The 15,011-nt window shown below is 53.8% G+C and overlaps 2 protein-coding genes across 2 annotated transcripts in view; both read left to right on the top strand.

Annotated features, from left to right (window-relative positions):
* Positions 1–8,270, top strand: part of LOC115075642 (kin of IRRE-like protein 3) — a 9,275-nt gene extending 1,005 nt beyond the window's left edge. Inside the window, exons 2-6 of the mRNA XM_029576216.1 lie at positions 197–393; positions 4,852–4,968; positions 5,739–5,848; positions 7,378–7,461; positions 8,004–8,270. Of these exons, the coding sequence (XP_029432076.1) occupies positions 197–393; positions 4,852–4,968; positions 5,739–5,848; positions 7,378–7,461; positions 8,004–8,270 (775 nt within the window). The remainder of the gene's footprint in view (positions 1–196; positions 394–4,851; positions 4,969–5,738; positions 5,849–7,377; positions 7,462–8,003) is intronic.
* A 6,606-nt stretch (positions 8,271–14,876) lies between these two features.
* Positions 14,877–15,011, top strand: part of LOC115075641 (suppressor of tumorigenicity 14 protein-like) — a 148,628-nt gene continuing 148,493 nt past the window's right edge. The window contains exon 1 of the mRNA XM_029576215.1: positions 14,877–15,003. Within this exon, the coding sequence (XP_029432075.1) occupies positions 14,974–15,003 (30 nt within the window). The 5' untranslated portion in view covers positions 14,877–14,973. The remainder of the gene's footprint in view (positions 15,004–15,011) is intronic.

Here is a 15,011-nt window from a genome sequence, read left to right as displayed (position 1 = left end):
CTCTCTCTCTCTTTCTCTCTCTGTCTTTGTCTTTATCTTTATCTGCCTCTTTTCTCCCTCCTCTCTCTCTCTCTATTATCTGCCTCTCTTTTCTCCCTCTCTCTCTCTCCACAGCCTTTCAGTATCTGTTTGCGCCATGCCTACACCTCTTCGTTCTCCTTCAGTCTCTCTCTATCTCTGCTTCCCCGTCCTTCAGGTCTGGGCCTGGGGAAGAGCCTGCTGGAGAGTGGCTCTCTGGCCGCTTCAACCATGGACACAGTGGTGACGGAAAGGGGATGATATCCACCCTGGTTATTGAGGAGACGCTGGAGGCGGACTTCCACGTCCAATACAACTGCACAGCCTGGAACCGCTTTGGCGCCCACTCTGCCACCATCAGTCTCAAAAAGCAAGGTGAGCGTCCCTCTGCATCTCTCGCTTCTTTCTCTTGTGTACCTGCCTTTTTTTCATGATCTGTTTTTTCTCCCCATACGTCCTGTCCTCTTTCCTTCCCCTATCCCTCTTCCTCCTATTACTTATCTTTTTGCAGTGCTAGAGCTATGTCCCTGCTCCATGGAGCTTACATTCTAGTCAAGGCACGTCTAGGAAATGTATTTATTATAGTGAATATGGTAAAAATCAAGAACTGGAAGAGCCGTGTTTTTAAGTTTAAAAGCAGCCTCAAAAGGTGAGATTTATATGGGACGGCCCTGTCCAGAGAGGGAGCCGGATGCCACCAAGTCTGTTGCAGGTGTAAGGCACAGCCAGGAGGAAAGTGCAGAGCTCAGAGTTGGCGGTGGAGAAGGGCTTAGATAGAAATAGATTACCCGAGGAGCGGTGATCGTGAGGAGGGCTGCAGAGAGAGAGGGAGAGGGTGAGGACTGCAGAGCGAAGGCGCTTGCAGGGGAGTAAGAGCAGCCAGTGTAGTGGCTTGAGAAGAAGGGTTACCAGGATCCTGAAATAGGAGGCTCTTGGAGAGATTCTCAGGGGGTTACTTGGCCTTAGCTTTAGGGATTGAGTGATGTGACTTTATTGCAGAGATGATTCAGGGGTGAGGAGAACCTCTGGGGCAGATGTGCGCAGATACAAAAAGTGGTGCTCATTTTGGAACGGAAGAGTTTGAGGGAAGCTGGAGGAGGTTAGCCCCTGCCACTGTCCAGCTTAGGCCACGAGCTCTGGGAGACGCAGAATTTACTCCCCTGAAGAGGGCATGATCTTTTTCCAGTAAAGGAGATGCCTCCTGTGTCCAGGGAAGAAGATGGACCAAGGCTTAGCTCCTTTCACTAAACGGGAAGGAGGAAAGAGACTCGATCGTTGTTCTGAGAGCGCCTTGACGGGAAGAGCGTTTTGGTAGTTGCTGGCTGGGATAGATTCAGGGAGATCGAGACGCTTTCTTCACGGCAGGGGTGGAAGATGCGTGGAATTGCCCTCCTGGAAGAGGTGGTGAGGACAAGAGCGGCACTGGACTTCAGCAGAGCGGGGGATGAACACCGAGGAGCCCTCGTGCCTGAGGGATAACCTGCATGGGAGGACAGGATGAGGCATTTGGGTTTCTAACTGCCCACATTTACTCTGTTGGAGGCTCCTGGATCTCTAGTTCTGCCCGAATACGATGGGTTCCCCTCCGAGCTGTGTCTCTTACCCCGCTCCTCACAGCACTCTCGCTCTCTCTCTGCAAGCTCCTGCGACCACGTGGCTGTGACGCAGGTCGCTCCCTTCCTCTACCACCACCACTACTGCTATCTCCTGCTGCAGCTGGCCCGACGGTGAGGACCTGTATCAGCCCTGACCTCGGGCCAAGGGTCCACGAATCCTAACACTACCACAGGCAGCACGTTTGAAAAGGGGCGAAAGAAATGGGAAAAAAAAAGTTTCCTAGTAAAAACTTATCCAGAAAAATATGTGGATGATGGCTTTAAGTGGGCAGCTAAACAGAATAGATGTGATCTACCAAAAGCAGAAAAGAGAAAACTGATTGGTAACATTAACACTATGTCTGCGGATATAGTTAACATTTAAAAAAAGCATCGGCATGTATTACAGACTCTCGCTTGTTTTGCAAATAAACACTCAATGGTCGCAAATAAGCAGGAGAAAATATGTGAAGGACCTGATTGTCTCCTCAGCCTTACCACGAATAGGGTTTAGAGACATTCGGCCACCGGGTCATCGTCCTTGTGGTCATCGTTCTGTCTGCAAAGTTAACCTTAAGACTGACGTAATCAGTAAACATAAAGACATTTTTAAATGTAGGAATTTTACAAACTGTAAGGCGGCAGGCGTGACTTAGGCGGACAAATGTCCTTGTGAAATGCGGTGTATTGACCTCTAAATAAGAGACTGATTGAACATAAGAGAAGAGTAGAAGGTAACATTCAGTTATTAGGAATCATTTGTTTGAAGACTATTAGATTCTGTGTTCTGGGCAAGGGTACTCGCGTTTGAAATTATCTGTTAATAAACCTTTCCCTTCACTACATACAATTGGTCTCATCTTTTCACCGTTGCTTCCTGCATTACGAGACCGTCTTCTGCTTCTTGCTGTTAGACTCAGTCCATGCTGAGACTACATCTGAAGTATTGTGTTCAATTATGATCCCCCGCCTCTCAAAAAAGGTATAGATTCACTGGAGAAGGTACAGAGAATGGTGAGCAAAATGATAAAGGGGATGGAACGGCTCCCCTATGAGGAAGCTGAAGAGGTTAGGGCGGTTCAGCTTGGAGAAGAGACGGCTGAGAGAGAATATAACAGAGGTCTGCAAAATCATGAGAAGACGTGAACGGTTAAAAGTGAATCGGTTATTTACTCTTTCAGAGAATAGAAGGACTAGGGGGCACTCCATGAAGTTAGCATGGGGCACATTTAAAACAAATCGGAGAAAATTTTCCACTCAACGCACAACTAAACTCTGGAATTCATTGCTAGAGGATGTTGTTTAGGCAGTTAGCTTAGTTCAGTTTTAAAAAGGTTTGGACACGTTCCTAGAGGAAAAATCCATGAACTGCTATTATGGTATTAATAAGCAATAGCTTGTGGTTTACCTAATGTTGGTAACTTGCCAGGTACTTGTGACTTGGATTGGCCACTGTTGGAAACAGGATGCTGGGCTTCATGGACCCTTGGTCTGACCCAGTATGGCAATTTCCTATGTTCTTATGTTCTAAGTAACTCCCAGCCCCTCTTACCCCCTTCCCCTGCCCCCAAATCCTATCCCATATCCTTCCCACAAAAGAAGGAATGTGAATAGCAAGGGCGAGTCCCAGCTCACCGGGATAGGGCCCATGCAGCTCGCCGTCCATCTGGTGCATGGTCCAAGCGTCCAGGCCCATGCAGCTCGCCGTCCATCTGGTGCAAGGTCCAAGCGGCCAGGGCCCATGCAGCTCGCCGTCCATCTGGTGCATGGTCCAAGCGTCCAGGCCCATGCAGCTCGCCGTCCATCTGGTGCAAGGTCCAAGCGTCCAGGCCCATGCAGCTCGCCGTCCATCTGGTGCATGGTCCAAGCGTCCAGGCCCATGCAGCTCACCGTCCATCTGGTGCAAGGTCCAAGCGTCCAGGCCCATGCAGCTCGCCGTCCATCTGGTGCAAGGTCCAAGCGTCCAGGCCCATGCAGCTCGCCGTCCATCTGGTGCATGGTCCAAGCGTCCAGGCCCATGCAGCTCGCCGTCCATCTGGTGCAAGGTCCAAGCGTCCAGGCCCATGCAGCTCGCCGTCCATCTGGTGCATGGTCCAAGCGTCCAGGCCCATGCAGCTCGCCGTCCATCTGGTGCAAGGTCCAAGCGTCCAGGCCCATGCAGCTCGCCGTCCATCTGGTGCAAGGTCCAAGCGTCCAGGCCCATGCAGCTCGCCGTCCATCTGGTGCATGGTCCCAAGCGTCCAGGCCCATGCAGCTCACCGTCCATCTGGTGCAAGGTCCAAGCGTCCAGGCCCATGCAGCTCGCCGTCCATCTGGTGCATGGTCCAAGCGTCCAGGCCCATGCAGCTAGCCGTCAATCTGGTGCAGGTCCAAGCGTCCAAGGCCCATGCAGCTCGCCGTCCATCTGGTGGAAGGTCCAAGCATCCAGGCCCATGCAGCTCGCCATCCATCTGGTGCATGGTCCAAGCGTCCAGGCCCATGCAGCTCGCCGTCCATCTGGTGCATGGTCCAAGCGTCCAGGCCCATGCAGCTCGCCGTCCATCTGGTGCATGGTCCAAGCGTCCAGGAAAAGTCTCTTTCTTCAAACTCCCCAAACTTGCAAACACATTTTCCAAGAGCATCAACGAGGGAGAAGTGTTTCTGCAGTTTGTCAGTGGGGGAGAATCTGCAGATCTCCTCGCAAGCAGCCAAGCAAAGGTTTCTGGGGTTTATGTCCCCTGCCCCTACGAGGAAAAGCGAGAAAGAATGGGCTGAAATCAGCTACGGGAGAAGGAATAGAAAGCGATGGACAGGGTGACAGGAGGAGGGGGGAAAGCCAGACTGGAGCCGAGACCGCCAGAGACGGGAGGAGAGCTGGCAGGGCAGGAAAGCGAGAGATGGAAGGAGGAGGCGCACGGGGCGTTTTCCTCCTCTCGGACTGATTTCAGGGAAGCCAGGCCTCTTTCTCTGTGCTCTCTCTCACTCTTACTTTCTTAATCCCTCCTAACCCTAACTGTAACCACAACCCCAATACAAATTCCATCCTGACCCTAGCACTGACCTCTGACCCTATCTCTACCTCAGCCACAGCTCTGAGCTCCAGCTGCCTCTCCACCCTTCCTTCCCTCTCGCTCTCACTGTTCTCTCTCACACTTTGGCTGTTTGTCTCTCGCTTCTCCTTGCTCCGAGTTTCCTTCCCCCCTCACCCCCAGCTGGTGGGAGCTCCTGCTTACAGCCCGCTCCCTTCTCTCTCCTGCAGCCATCTTGCCCCTCATGGTCATTGCAGCCTCTGTGGCCTCGGGGGTTGCCATCTTCCTCTTCCTCATCATCATCGCCTCGCTGTGCTGCCGTTGCCGTCGCCGCCACCTTGGGAAAGGTCAGTCGTGAGTCTCCATGATGCACACGCGTGTACAGCAATACGCACGCATGCATGCTTCACGTACCCACCCAGCAGTAATGCAACACACACAGGCTCGCATCTTTTATTATCGTATATTGTCCTGATTTATTGATTTAAGATTTGCAATTAATCATGAACTGAATAAACAGAAACATATTCATGTCAGTGCAAACATAGCCGTGAACATAAACTCTCCGTGCACATGCATGCAAATACACATCATATGTACATGAGCACATGTAATGCATACCCCAAGCAGAGCAATACATACATGTACATGCATGCAAATATACATCATATGTACATGAGCACATGTAATGCATACCCCAAGCAGAGCAATACATACATGCACATGCATGCAAATATACATCATATGTACATGAGCACATGTAATGCATACCCCAAGCAGAGCAAGACATACATGTACATGCATGCAAATATACATCATATGTACATGAGCACATGTAATGCATACCCCAAGCAGAGCAATACATACATGCACATGCATGCAAATATACATCATATGTACATGAGCACATGTAATGCATACCCCAAGCAGAGCAAGACATACATGCACATGCATGCAAATATACATCATATGTACATGAGCACATGTAATGCAGAGCAATACATACATGCACATGCATGCACATCATTTCCTTGTGATGAATACTGAAAGCACACAATCATGTGAACAAGTCATGCTTGTACTCCTGCTCACCCCATCCTCCCTTCTCTCACTACAGCAAAACATGGAAGCAGGATCTCAAAAGCAGACATCCATGTCCAGATAACGTCATGTGAGCACAGCCCAAGCCGGCCAAGTGATGCAGAAGAGGACATGAAGGAGCCCATGGTATGGCCACTCAGCATCCTCTCTCAGGGGACTGGAGCAAGGTGACCCAGGCAATGCAGGACAGAGTGAGCCTAGCTGGGGTGCAGCAGAGTGAGATAATCAACTGGGATCAGGTCAGCCAAGGGAATACAGAATCTAACAGCAGATAATGTCCCCCAAAACCAACACTGCATCTCTGACTTACACTTTTATCCCTACTGCTGAGGGTCCTCTGTGCCTGTCCCAGGCTTTACCCCTCACTCCCCCACAGCTAAGGATCCTCTGTGCTTATCCCAGGCTTTACCCCTCACTCCCCCACTGCTGAGGATCCTCTGTGCCCGCCCCAGGCTTTACCCCTCACTCCCCCACTGCTGAGGATCCTCTGTGCCTGTCCCAGGCTTTACCTCTCACTCCCCCACAGCTAAGGATCCTCTGTGCACGTCCCAGGCCTTGAATCCAGATACAGTTTTTGCCCCAGCACCTCTTGGAGGTTTCCCCATGCATTCACTCTATTTGCTTCCTGATCTTCTCCCTTTATCCTTGAACCTATTCCAGAGAAAAGCAAATAGTAGAACTAGGGGTCACGAATAAAACTCCAGAGGGGATGATTCAGAACCAGTGTCAGGAAATATTTCTTCATGGAGAGGATGGTGGATGCCTCAAATGCTCTTGTGGAATTCAAAAAGGCATGTGATGTACCCTACCCTGTGGATCTCCAAAGGCTAGAGCTGGAATGAGGAAAAGAGTGCATGGGCAGAGTCAGGCATGGAGCAGCAGCTCCTTCCCTATGGATCCCCAAAGGCTAGAGCTGGAATGAGGAAAAGAGTGCATGGGCAGAGTCAGGCATGGAGCGGCAGCTCCTTCCCTGTGGATCCCCAAAGGCTAGAGCTGGAATGAGGAAAAGAGTGCATGGGCAGAGACAGGCATGGAGCGGCAGCTCCTTCCCTGTGGATCCCCAAAGGCTAGAGCTGGAATGAGGAAAAGAGTGCATGGGCAGAGACAGGCATGGAGCGGCAGCTCCTTCCCCTAACAGAAGACATGGCAATTACTACCTTAATCAAATAGCTTTTCACGAATTTGAAAACAAATGCCGCATACTCTTTGCTTTGATGGTGGTGGGGGGGGGGGGGGATTGGATTCAGATGACAACCAATACTGGGTCCTAAATTTTACTGTCCAGGGTACTGATATGCAGACTTTACAGAAAAAGCACAGGGACTGCTTCCTCGGCCAAGTCCTAAAGCAAAGCAGGTTCAAGCAGCAATATCTGAATTATCAGACGGCTGATCACCCCATAAAAATGATGCTAGCAGTAATTTTGTTATGGGTTTGGTAGAGGTGCTTAGCTTTGACTGTAAATATTATTTCCCTTATCACTGCACAGAGTGGCAGTTACTCTCATGAGGAGCTTGCTGGGCAGACTGGTCTTTTTCTACTGTCATTCCCGTGTTACTGGGTTTATGTCCCCTGCTCGGGGAGTGGTGAGAAAATGTGCTTCTCTGATCTGCATTAATAGCAAACTGACTCCTACCTTCCCCTTCCTGCTACAGGCCACAGACAGCGAGTCGCCGGCGACATCACGCACCGAGCACAGCGAGATCCTGGAGGAGGATGAGGGCAGCCAGGAATTAAAGGTGGGGATCACCACCCGCCCCAAAATAACTCTCTTGCACTGTCTCATCCTTCTTTCCCTCTCCCTCTCTGTTTGAAAACTTGCAGTGGTGGAGCCTTGTCAGTGAGGCTGGCGGCACCTTTCGGACTCGCTGAGAGCATGGACGCTCCTGCCTCAGTAAATCAGTCTATGAGGGGGCCACAGGCCTCTCTGGCATTTTATATTGTTCTTTTTCTCTCGTCTTTGCCCACTGCTTGTCTTCCCTCCTCCCCAGAGGCTGAGGATACCACCACCAAGCTGCACCCCGAACTGACCGGGAGCCCGGTGGCTGGGGGGATCTGAATCCGGATCCCCTGAGCACAGTACAAAAATCTATGATCTGAGCCATCCTTCCGGATTCTCAACTAGAAATGATCTAGGCAAGCTGGTGTGTGCTATCAATAAAATGTCTTCCAAAATAGCCCAGCTTTCACCAGTCGGCCTCTCCTCGCCTTCCTTTTCTCTCTGAGGAATGTCTGTGCATCTGTCATTGTAGTAAGTCATTCTGTATCTGTTTCCTGCCAGGACCCAACCAATGGATACTACAAGGTTCGTGCTCACGAGGATGCCCATCTGGCTGGAAGCTTCTCGGAATACGTATCCGGTGCCAGGCCCATGTACGGTCCTCCTCCACTCTCCCACGCAGCCCTGTACCCACCAGCGCCCACCAGCCCACCCAAGCTGTACGAGTACGCACACCGCTACACCCTTAGTCCGCCGTCCCGTGCCAACTATGAGGCCCGGAGAGGCTCTTCCAGCGGGATGGAGTCTACAGTGCCACCGCTTACCTGACTGCGCCCTACAGCCGCTCTTTCTCTAGCTACGTCAAGCCTGCCGCCTACGGGAAGGTCGACAGCTTTGAGCAGGAGGACCAGGCCAGCAAAGAAGCCAGCGGCTCCCGGTTCTCCTACTCCTCGCTTGCCCAGCAGTCTGACTATGGGCGCCCCTCCCAGCAACGCATGCAGACGCATGTATGACCCACCCCCCCAAAACACATCGCTTTCACCTTTGCCTTTTTTTTGGGAAGGCCCCCTGCAGACTGAATCTCTGGAGGTAGCTGTGTACAAATCACTTTTGGGCATCTCGGAGCTTTAAACACGTTCTTCCCTTGTTGCTGGAATGGCTTCCTCCTCAGTCCATGATGTCACTTCCTGTCTGAACATGTTGGCTGAGAAAGCAAATCGACATTTGGCTCTAACAGTAGGTGCACTGGTGGCCAAGATGGATTCAGGCTGGAAGCTACAAGATTTACATGTCCTATGCATTTCACCTGCCCAATATGTGTTGCCTTTTCTTGGACCCTCTTACCTTCCTACCTGCCTGGAACATCCTTTTGGGAAACTTTGCTTCTCATGAAGTCCGCCGCTCCCATTCTCTCTTCCATGGAGTATCAAGGTGTTCTCAGCCTCCAGCTCTGGGCTCTGCCGCTTGCAGAGAGGACGGCGGTGGCCCTTGCGTCTGTAAAGAACCCTCCAGAAGGAAACATGGACAGGAAGGACAGAGAGAAGGGGGGCCCCATTTTCCTCGCATAGAATTTGTTTGCAGCCGACCGTCCTGTGCGCTCTCCATCATCCTCCTTCCTCGTGAGAAGCGCGGTCGGATGCCAGGGACCCACCGGGGCCTGTGACGAGGGGAGAGCTGCTACAGCAGGGGTAACTTCCATGGGAAGGGACAGGCTGAACGTAAGAAGGTGTTCTCGTGAGGAGAACTGTTATATTTGTGTTAGGGGGGCCTCGGAGTGGATGGAGCCAGCATATTGCTGGCAGAGAGAAAAGTGATTTGGGCAAAGTTTTTCAGCTGGCTGCTTTGTCCTGTGCCAGGAGCTCACTGAAGAGTGGGGGAGAAACCAGGAATAGGCTCCCACTTTCTATTACTTAAGGTCAGAACGTTTCACTATTTAATTTACCCTTTAACCACAGCTATTTTCTTCTTGAGTAAAACCAAAAAAACAGAAGAAGTCCAAAATTATTTAACTTATTAGGAAATGTGTTTTCCCAGAAATGTTAAATTCTTTACCAAACAGATGTTCCCTTCTGAGGTCTTCCAGTCCCGAAACCAGAAAGGCTTTCCTCCTCTGGTAATGATGAAAGCTAAAAAGACTGAGAAACATTTAAAGGTGGCATTCCAGCAGCAATGACCTTTTTTGGCCACCGGGTGCTGCTGCTGTGCAGCCTGTGAGCAGAAAGGGAATCTCATCTCTGGCAGTCAGAAAATGCAGTTGTTAAAGGGGAAGAGTTTTGCTGTGTGACCTTTAAAGAAAGCCAGGTCTTTGCCTCTATGCAGTTTGATTTTTGTATTTATTTTTTGAGAGGGTGTTTGCTCCCTGCTTCCTCCCTGTGTCTGGAAGTAGGGATTTTCTGTTCCCCCTCCAATGCAGCATAGCAGCTCGGAGGTGGCAGTGGAGTGAGTTGCTTTGCTGCATCTGGTTTTTGCTTTTGCCCTACTGCATCGATATGGACCTGTAGTTCCTCTTTCTCCGAGGACAGCAGGAACTACAAATCCCTTGATGCGATAAATAAAACCAGGAGCAGATCAGCTTGTCAGGATGGACCTGAATCGGGGAAATGCGAAATGGCATAGCTGTCTCCTTTATTTCACTGGAAGGAGAGATTTTTATATGTAATTGTTATTTTGTCCATTGTTAATTTTATAAATTTTTGCTGTTGTGGCTCTGTGTTTCCCTTTTATAATGCCTTAAGTGTAATTGGAGTATCTCCCACAGTTTTTTAAGAAAGTTACAAAATCTCCTTGTATATTCCCTTACTTCTCGCTTGCCCTTTTCCTCCTTCCTCCTAGTTCAGAAGCATTTTATATCTAAGGAGAGATTGAAAAAAAAAGTTGATTTACAGATTCTTATCTGGCAATATTTATATTTAATTAAAAAAAACCCTCTGAAAAGATATTGGTTTTGTCCTGCTCTGCTCTTCCTGCATGCGCTATAGTCCAGTTTGTGGTTTTTGAACTTACAGCCCAGTGCACTGCAGGATCTGTGGGGCTCTGCTTTCTTCCAGTTTAAAGTCTGCATAAGCTCCTGAAAGATGCAGGTGTTAGAGGGTGTGGAGGCGCTGCAAACACTGCCAGTCCATGATCCTCTAAATGGGGAACACGGCCCTCCTTGGGCAGTTTGAAATCTGCAGTAAAGGGGCCAGAATTCATGTCAGGACGGGAATGATAAAGTCCTGAATTACCAGTGCTGGTGTATGGGGGATTCTACTGCTGGGAGGAAGCTCGCACTCTGGCCAGTGTCAGGGCACTGCTGGGAGGAAGCTCGCACTCTGGCCAGTGACAGGGCACTGCTGGGAGGAAGCTCGCACTCTGGCCAGTGACAGGGCACTGCTGGGAGGAAGCGCGCACTCTGGCCAGTGACAGGGCACTGCTGGGAGGACGCTCGCACTCTGGCCAGTGTCAGGGCACTGCAGGGAGGAAGCTCGCACTCTGGGCAGTGACAGGGCACTACAGGGAGGAAGCTCGCACTCTGGCCAGTGTCAGGGCACTGCTGGGAGGAAGCGCTTACTCTGGGCAGTGACAGGGCACTGCTGGGAGGACGCTCGCACTCTGGCCAGTGACAGGGCACTGCTGGGAGGAAGCGCGCACTCTGGCCAGTGACAGGGCACTGCTGGGAGGACGCTCGCACTCTGGCCAGTGACAGGGCACTGCTGGGAGGAAGCTCGCACTCTGGCCAGTGACAGGGCACTGCAGGGAGGAAGCGCGCACTCTGGCCAGTGACAGGGCACTGCTGGGAGGAAGTTCGCACTCTGGGCAGTGTCAGGGCACTGCTGGGAGGAAGCTCGCACTCTGGGCAGTGACAGGGCACTGCAGGGAGGAAGCTTTCACGCTGGGCAGTGACAGGGTACTGCTGGGAGGAAGCGCGCACTCTGGGCAGTGTCAGGGCATTGCTGGGAGGAAGCGCGCACTCTGGGCAGTGACAGGGCACTGCAGGGAGGAAGCTCGCACTCTGGGCAGTGTCAGGGCATTGCTGGGAGGAAGCTCGCACTCTGGGCAGTGTCAGGGCACTGCAGGGAGGAAGCTCGCACTCTGGGCAGTGTCAGGGCACTGCTGGGAGGAAGCTCGCACTCTGGGCAGTGTCAGGGCATTGCTGGGAGGAAGCGCGCACTCTGGGCAGCGACAGGGCACTGCTGGGAGGAAGCTCGCACGCTGGGCAGTGAACAGGGTACTGCTAGGAGGAAGCTCGCACTCTGGCCAGTGACAGGGCACTGCTGGGGAGGAAGCGCGCACTCTGGCCAGTGACAGGGCACCGCTGGGAGGAAGCTCGCACTCTGGCCAGTGTCAGGGCACTGCAGGGAGGAAGCTCGCACTCTGGGCAGTGACAGGGCACTGCAGGGAGGAAGCTCGCACTCTGGCCAGTGTCAGGGCACTGCTGGGAGGAAGCGCTCACTCTGGGCAGTGACAGGGCACTGCTGGGAGGACGCTCGCACTCTGGCCAGTGACAGGGCACTGCTGGGAGGAAGCGCGCACTCTGGCCAGTGACAGGGCACTGCTGGGAGGAAGCTCGCACTCTGGCCAGTGACAGGGCACTGCTGGGAGGACGCTCGCACTCTGGCCAGTGACAGGGCACTGCAGGGAGGAAGCGCGCACTCTGGCCAGTGACAGGGCACTGCTGGGAGGAAGTTCGCACTCTGGGCAGTGTCAGGGCACTGCTGGGAGGAAGCTCGCACTCTGGGCAGTGTCAGGGCATTGCTGGGAGGAAGCGCGCACTCTGGGCAGTGTAAGGGCACTGCTGGGAGGAAGCTTGCAAGCTGGGCAGTGACAGGGTACTGCTGGGAGGAAGCGCGCACTCTGGGCAGTGTCAGGGCATTGCTGGGAGGAAGCGCGCACTCTGGGCAGTGACAGGGCACTGCAGGGAGGAAGCTCGCACTCTGGGTAGTGTCAGGGCACTGCTGGGAGGAAGCGCGCACTCTGGGCAGTGTCAGGGCACTGCTGGGAGGAAGCTCGCACTCTGGGCCGTGTCAGGGCACTGCAGGGAGGAAGCTCGCACTCTGGGCCGTGTCAGGGCACTGCTGGGAGGAAGCTCGCACTCTGGGCAGTGTCAGGGCATTGCTGGGAGGAAGTGCGCACTCTGGGCAGTGACAGGGCACTGCTGGGAGGAAGCTCGCACGCTGGGCAGTGACAGGATACTGCTGGGAGGAAGCTCGCACTCTGGGCAGTGACAGGGCATTGCTGGGAGGAAGCTCGCACGCTGGGCAGTGTCAGGGCATTGCTGGGAGGAAGCTCGCACGCTGGGCAGTGACAGGGTACTGCTGGGAGGAAGCTTGCACTCTGGGCAGTGACAGGGCATTGCTGGGAGGAAGCTCGCACGCTGGGCAGTGACAGGGTAATGCTGGGAGGAAGCGCGCACTCTGGGCAGTGTCAGGGCACTGCTGGGAGGAAGCTCGCACGCTGGGCAGTGACAGGGCACTGCAGGGAGGAAGCGCGCACTCTGGGCAGTGTCAGGGCACTGCTGGGAGGAAGCTCGCACGCTGGACAGTGACAGGGCACTGCTGGGAGGAAGCGCGCACTCTGGGCAGTGTCAGGGCACTGCTGGGAGGAAGCTCGCACGCTGGGCAGTGACAGGGCACTGCTGGGAGGATGCGCGCACTCTGGGCAGTGTCAGGGCACTGCTGGGAGGAAGCTCGCACACTGGGCAGTGACGGCACTGCAGGGAGGAAGCTCGCACTCTGGGCAGTGTCAGGGCACTGCTGGGAGGAAGCTCGTACTCTGGGCAGTGTCAGGGCACTGCTGGGAGGAAGCTCGCACGCTGGGCAGTGACAGGGCACTGCTGGGAGGAAGCGCGCACTCTGGGCAGTGTCAGGGCACTGCTGGGAGGAAGCTCGCACGCTGGGCAGTGTCAGGGCACTGCTGGGAGGAAGCACGCACTCTGGCCAGTGACAGGGCACTGCTGGGAGGAAGCTCGCACGCTGGGCAGTGACAGGGCACTGCTGGGAGGAAGCGTGCACTCTGGGCAGTGACAGGGCACTGCTGGGAGGAAGCGCGCACTCTGGGTAGTGTAAGGGCACTGCTGGGAGGAAGTGCGCTCTCTGGGCAGTGTAAGGGCACTGCTGGGAGGAAGCTCGCACGCTGGGCAGTGACAGGGCACTGCTGGGAGGAAGCTCGCATGCTGGGCAGTGACAGGGCACTGCTGGGAGGAAGCGCTCACTCTGGCCAGTGTAAGGGCACTGCTGGGAGGAAGCTCGCACTCTGGGCAGTGACAGGGCACTGCTGGGAGGAAGCGCGCACTCTGGCCAGTGACAGGGCACTGCTGGGAGGAAGCGCTCACTCTGGGCAGTGACAGGGCACTGCTAGGAGGAAGCGCTCACTCTGGCCAGTGTAAGGGCACTGCTGGGAGGAAGCGCTCACTCTGGGCAGTGACAGGGCACTGCTGGGAGGAAGCGCTCACTCTGGCCAGTGTAAGGGCACTGCTGGGAGGAAGCTCGCACTCTGGGCAGTGACAGGGCACTGCTAGGAGGAAGCTCGCACTCTGGGCAGTGACAGGGCACTGCTGGGAGGAAGCTCGCACTGGACACTAGGCGATTATCTAAGTGCGCTCATTGGAGCAATGAGAAATACAGCTCCCTGCATTCAATGGACAAAACCAGGACTGAATCAACCTGTTTGGATCTGGGTGAGTTGGTGACTGTAGAGGGAACTCCCAGTGCTGTGATTACAGAGGAACATCCTGCCCTCTACAACCTTGTGAAGAGGCGAGGACTTCTATCACCATCTTACTATCAGGAGGGGGACTTCTGTCTTTTATTCCACAGAGAGGAAAGAGACATTTCTATGTGTGTGGGAGAGGGGTAAACTGCGCCTTTAAGAGGAAACCACCAGTATGAGGACTCAGAAACCTGTTTGCCTACCTGTGACTGCCTCACCTGAGCTGGGAGGGAAAGGTGGGAGTAAACAGCAGCCCCCTCCTCCTGTCCAGGAAGAGCAGAGGGGGCAGGTCCAGCCTCCTCCTGGCTTCAAATGATCATCTTTGGGTTGGGATTGAATATTTAAGTCACCAGAAGAGGTCACTTCCTGTCTCACCTGAGAGGTGGGGTGGAGAGATTGTTGTCGGCTCTAAGGGGGAAATGCTTTGCTGAGGGGAGGGGGAATCTGGGATTCAGGTGCTGAGGGAGGAACCTGGGGGCTGGGATTTGGGGTCTGGGATTCAGGTGCTGAGGGAGGAGGCTGGGGGGCTGGGATTTGGGGTCTGGGATTCAGGTGCTGAGGGAGGAGGCTGGGGGGCTGGGATTTTGGGTCTGGGATTCAGGTGCTGAGGGAGGAGGCTGGGGGGCTGGGATTTGGGGTCTGAGATTCAGGTGCTGAGGGAGGGGGCTGGGATTCAGGTGCTGAGGGAGGAACCTGGGATTTTGGGTCTGGGATTCAGGTGCTGAGGGAGGAGGCTGGGGGTCTGGGATTTGGGGGCTGGGATTCAGGGGCTGGGGGTTAGGAGTCAGGTGCTGAGGGAGGGTCTTTAGTGCTGTGCTGAGCAGAGAGGGCTCTGCTGAAGAAGATGGGGTCTGCAGTAAAGTTTGAATCGGAGGTAAGAGA

This window comes from Rhinatrema bivittatum, chromosome 14 (assembly GCF_901001135.1).
Source record: "Rhinatrema bivittatum chromosome 14, aRhiBiv1.1, whole genome shotgun sequence".
Classification (NCBI taxonomy): Eukaryota; Metazoa; Chordata; class Amphibia; order Gymnophiona; family Rhinatrematidae; genus Rhinatrema; species Rhinatrema bivittatum.
This window is presented reverse-complemented; position numbering and strand designations above follow the sequence as displayed.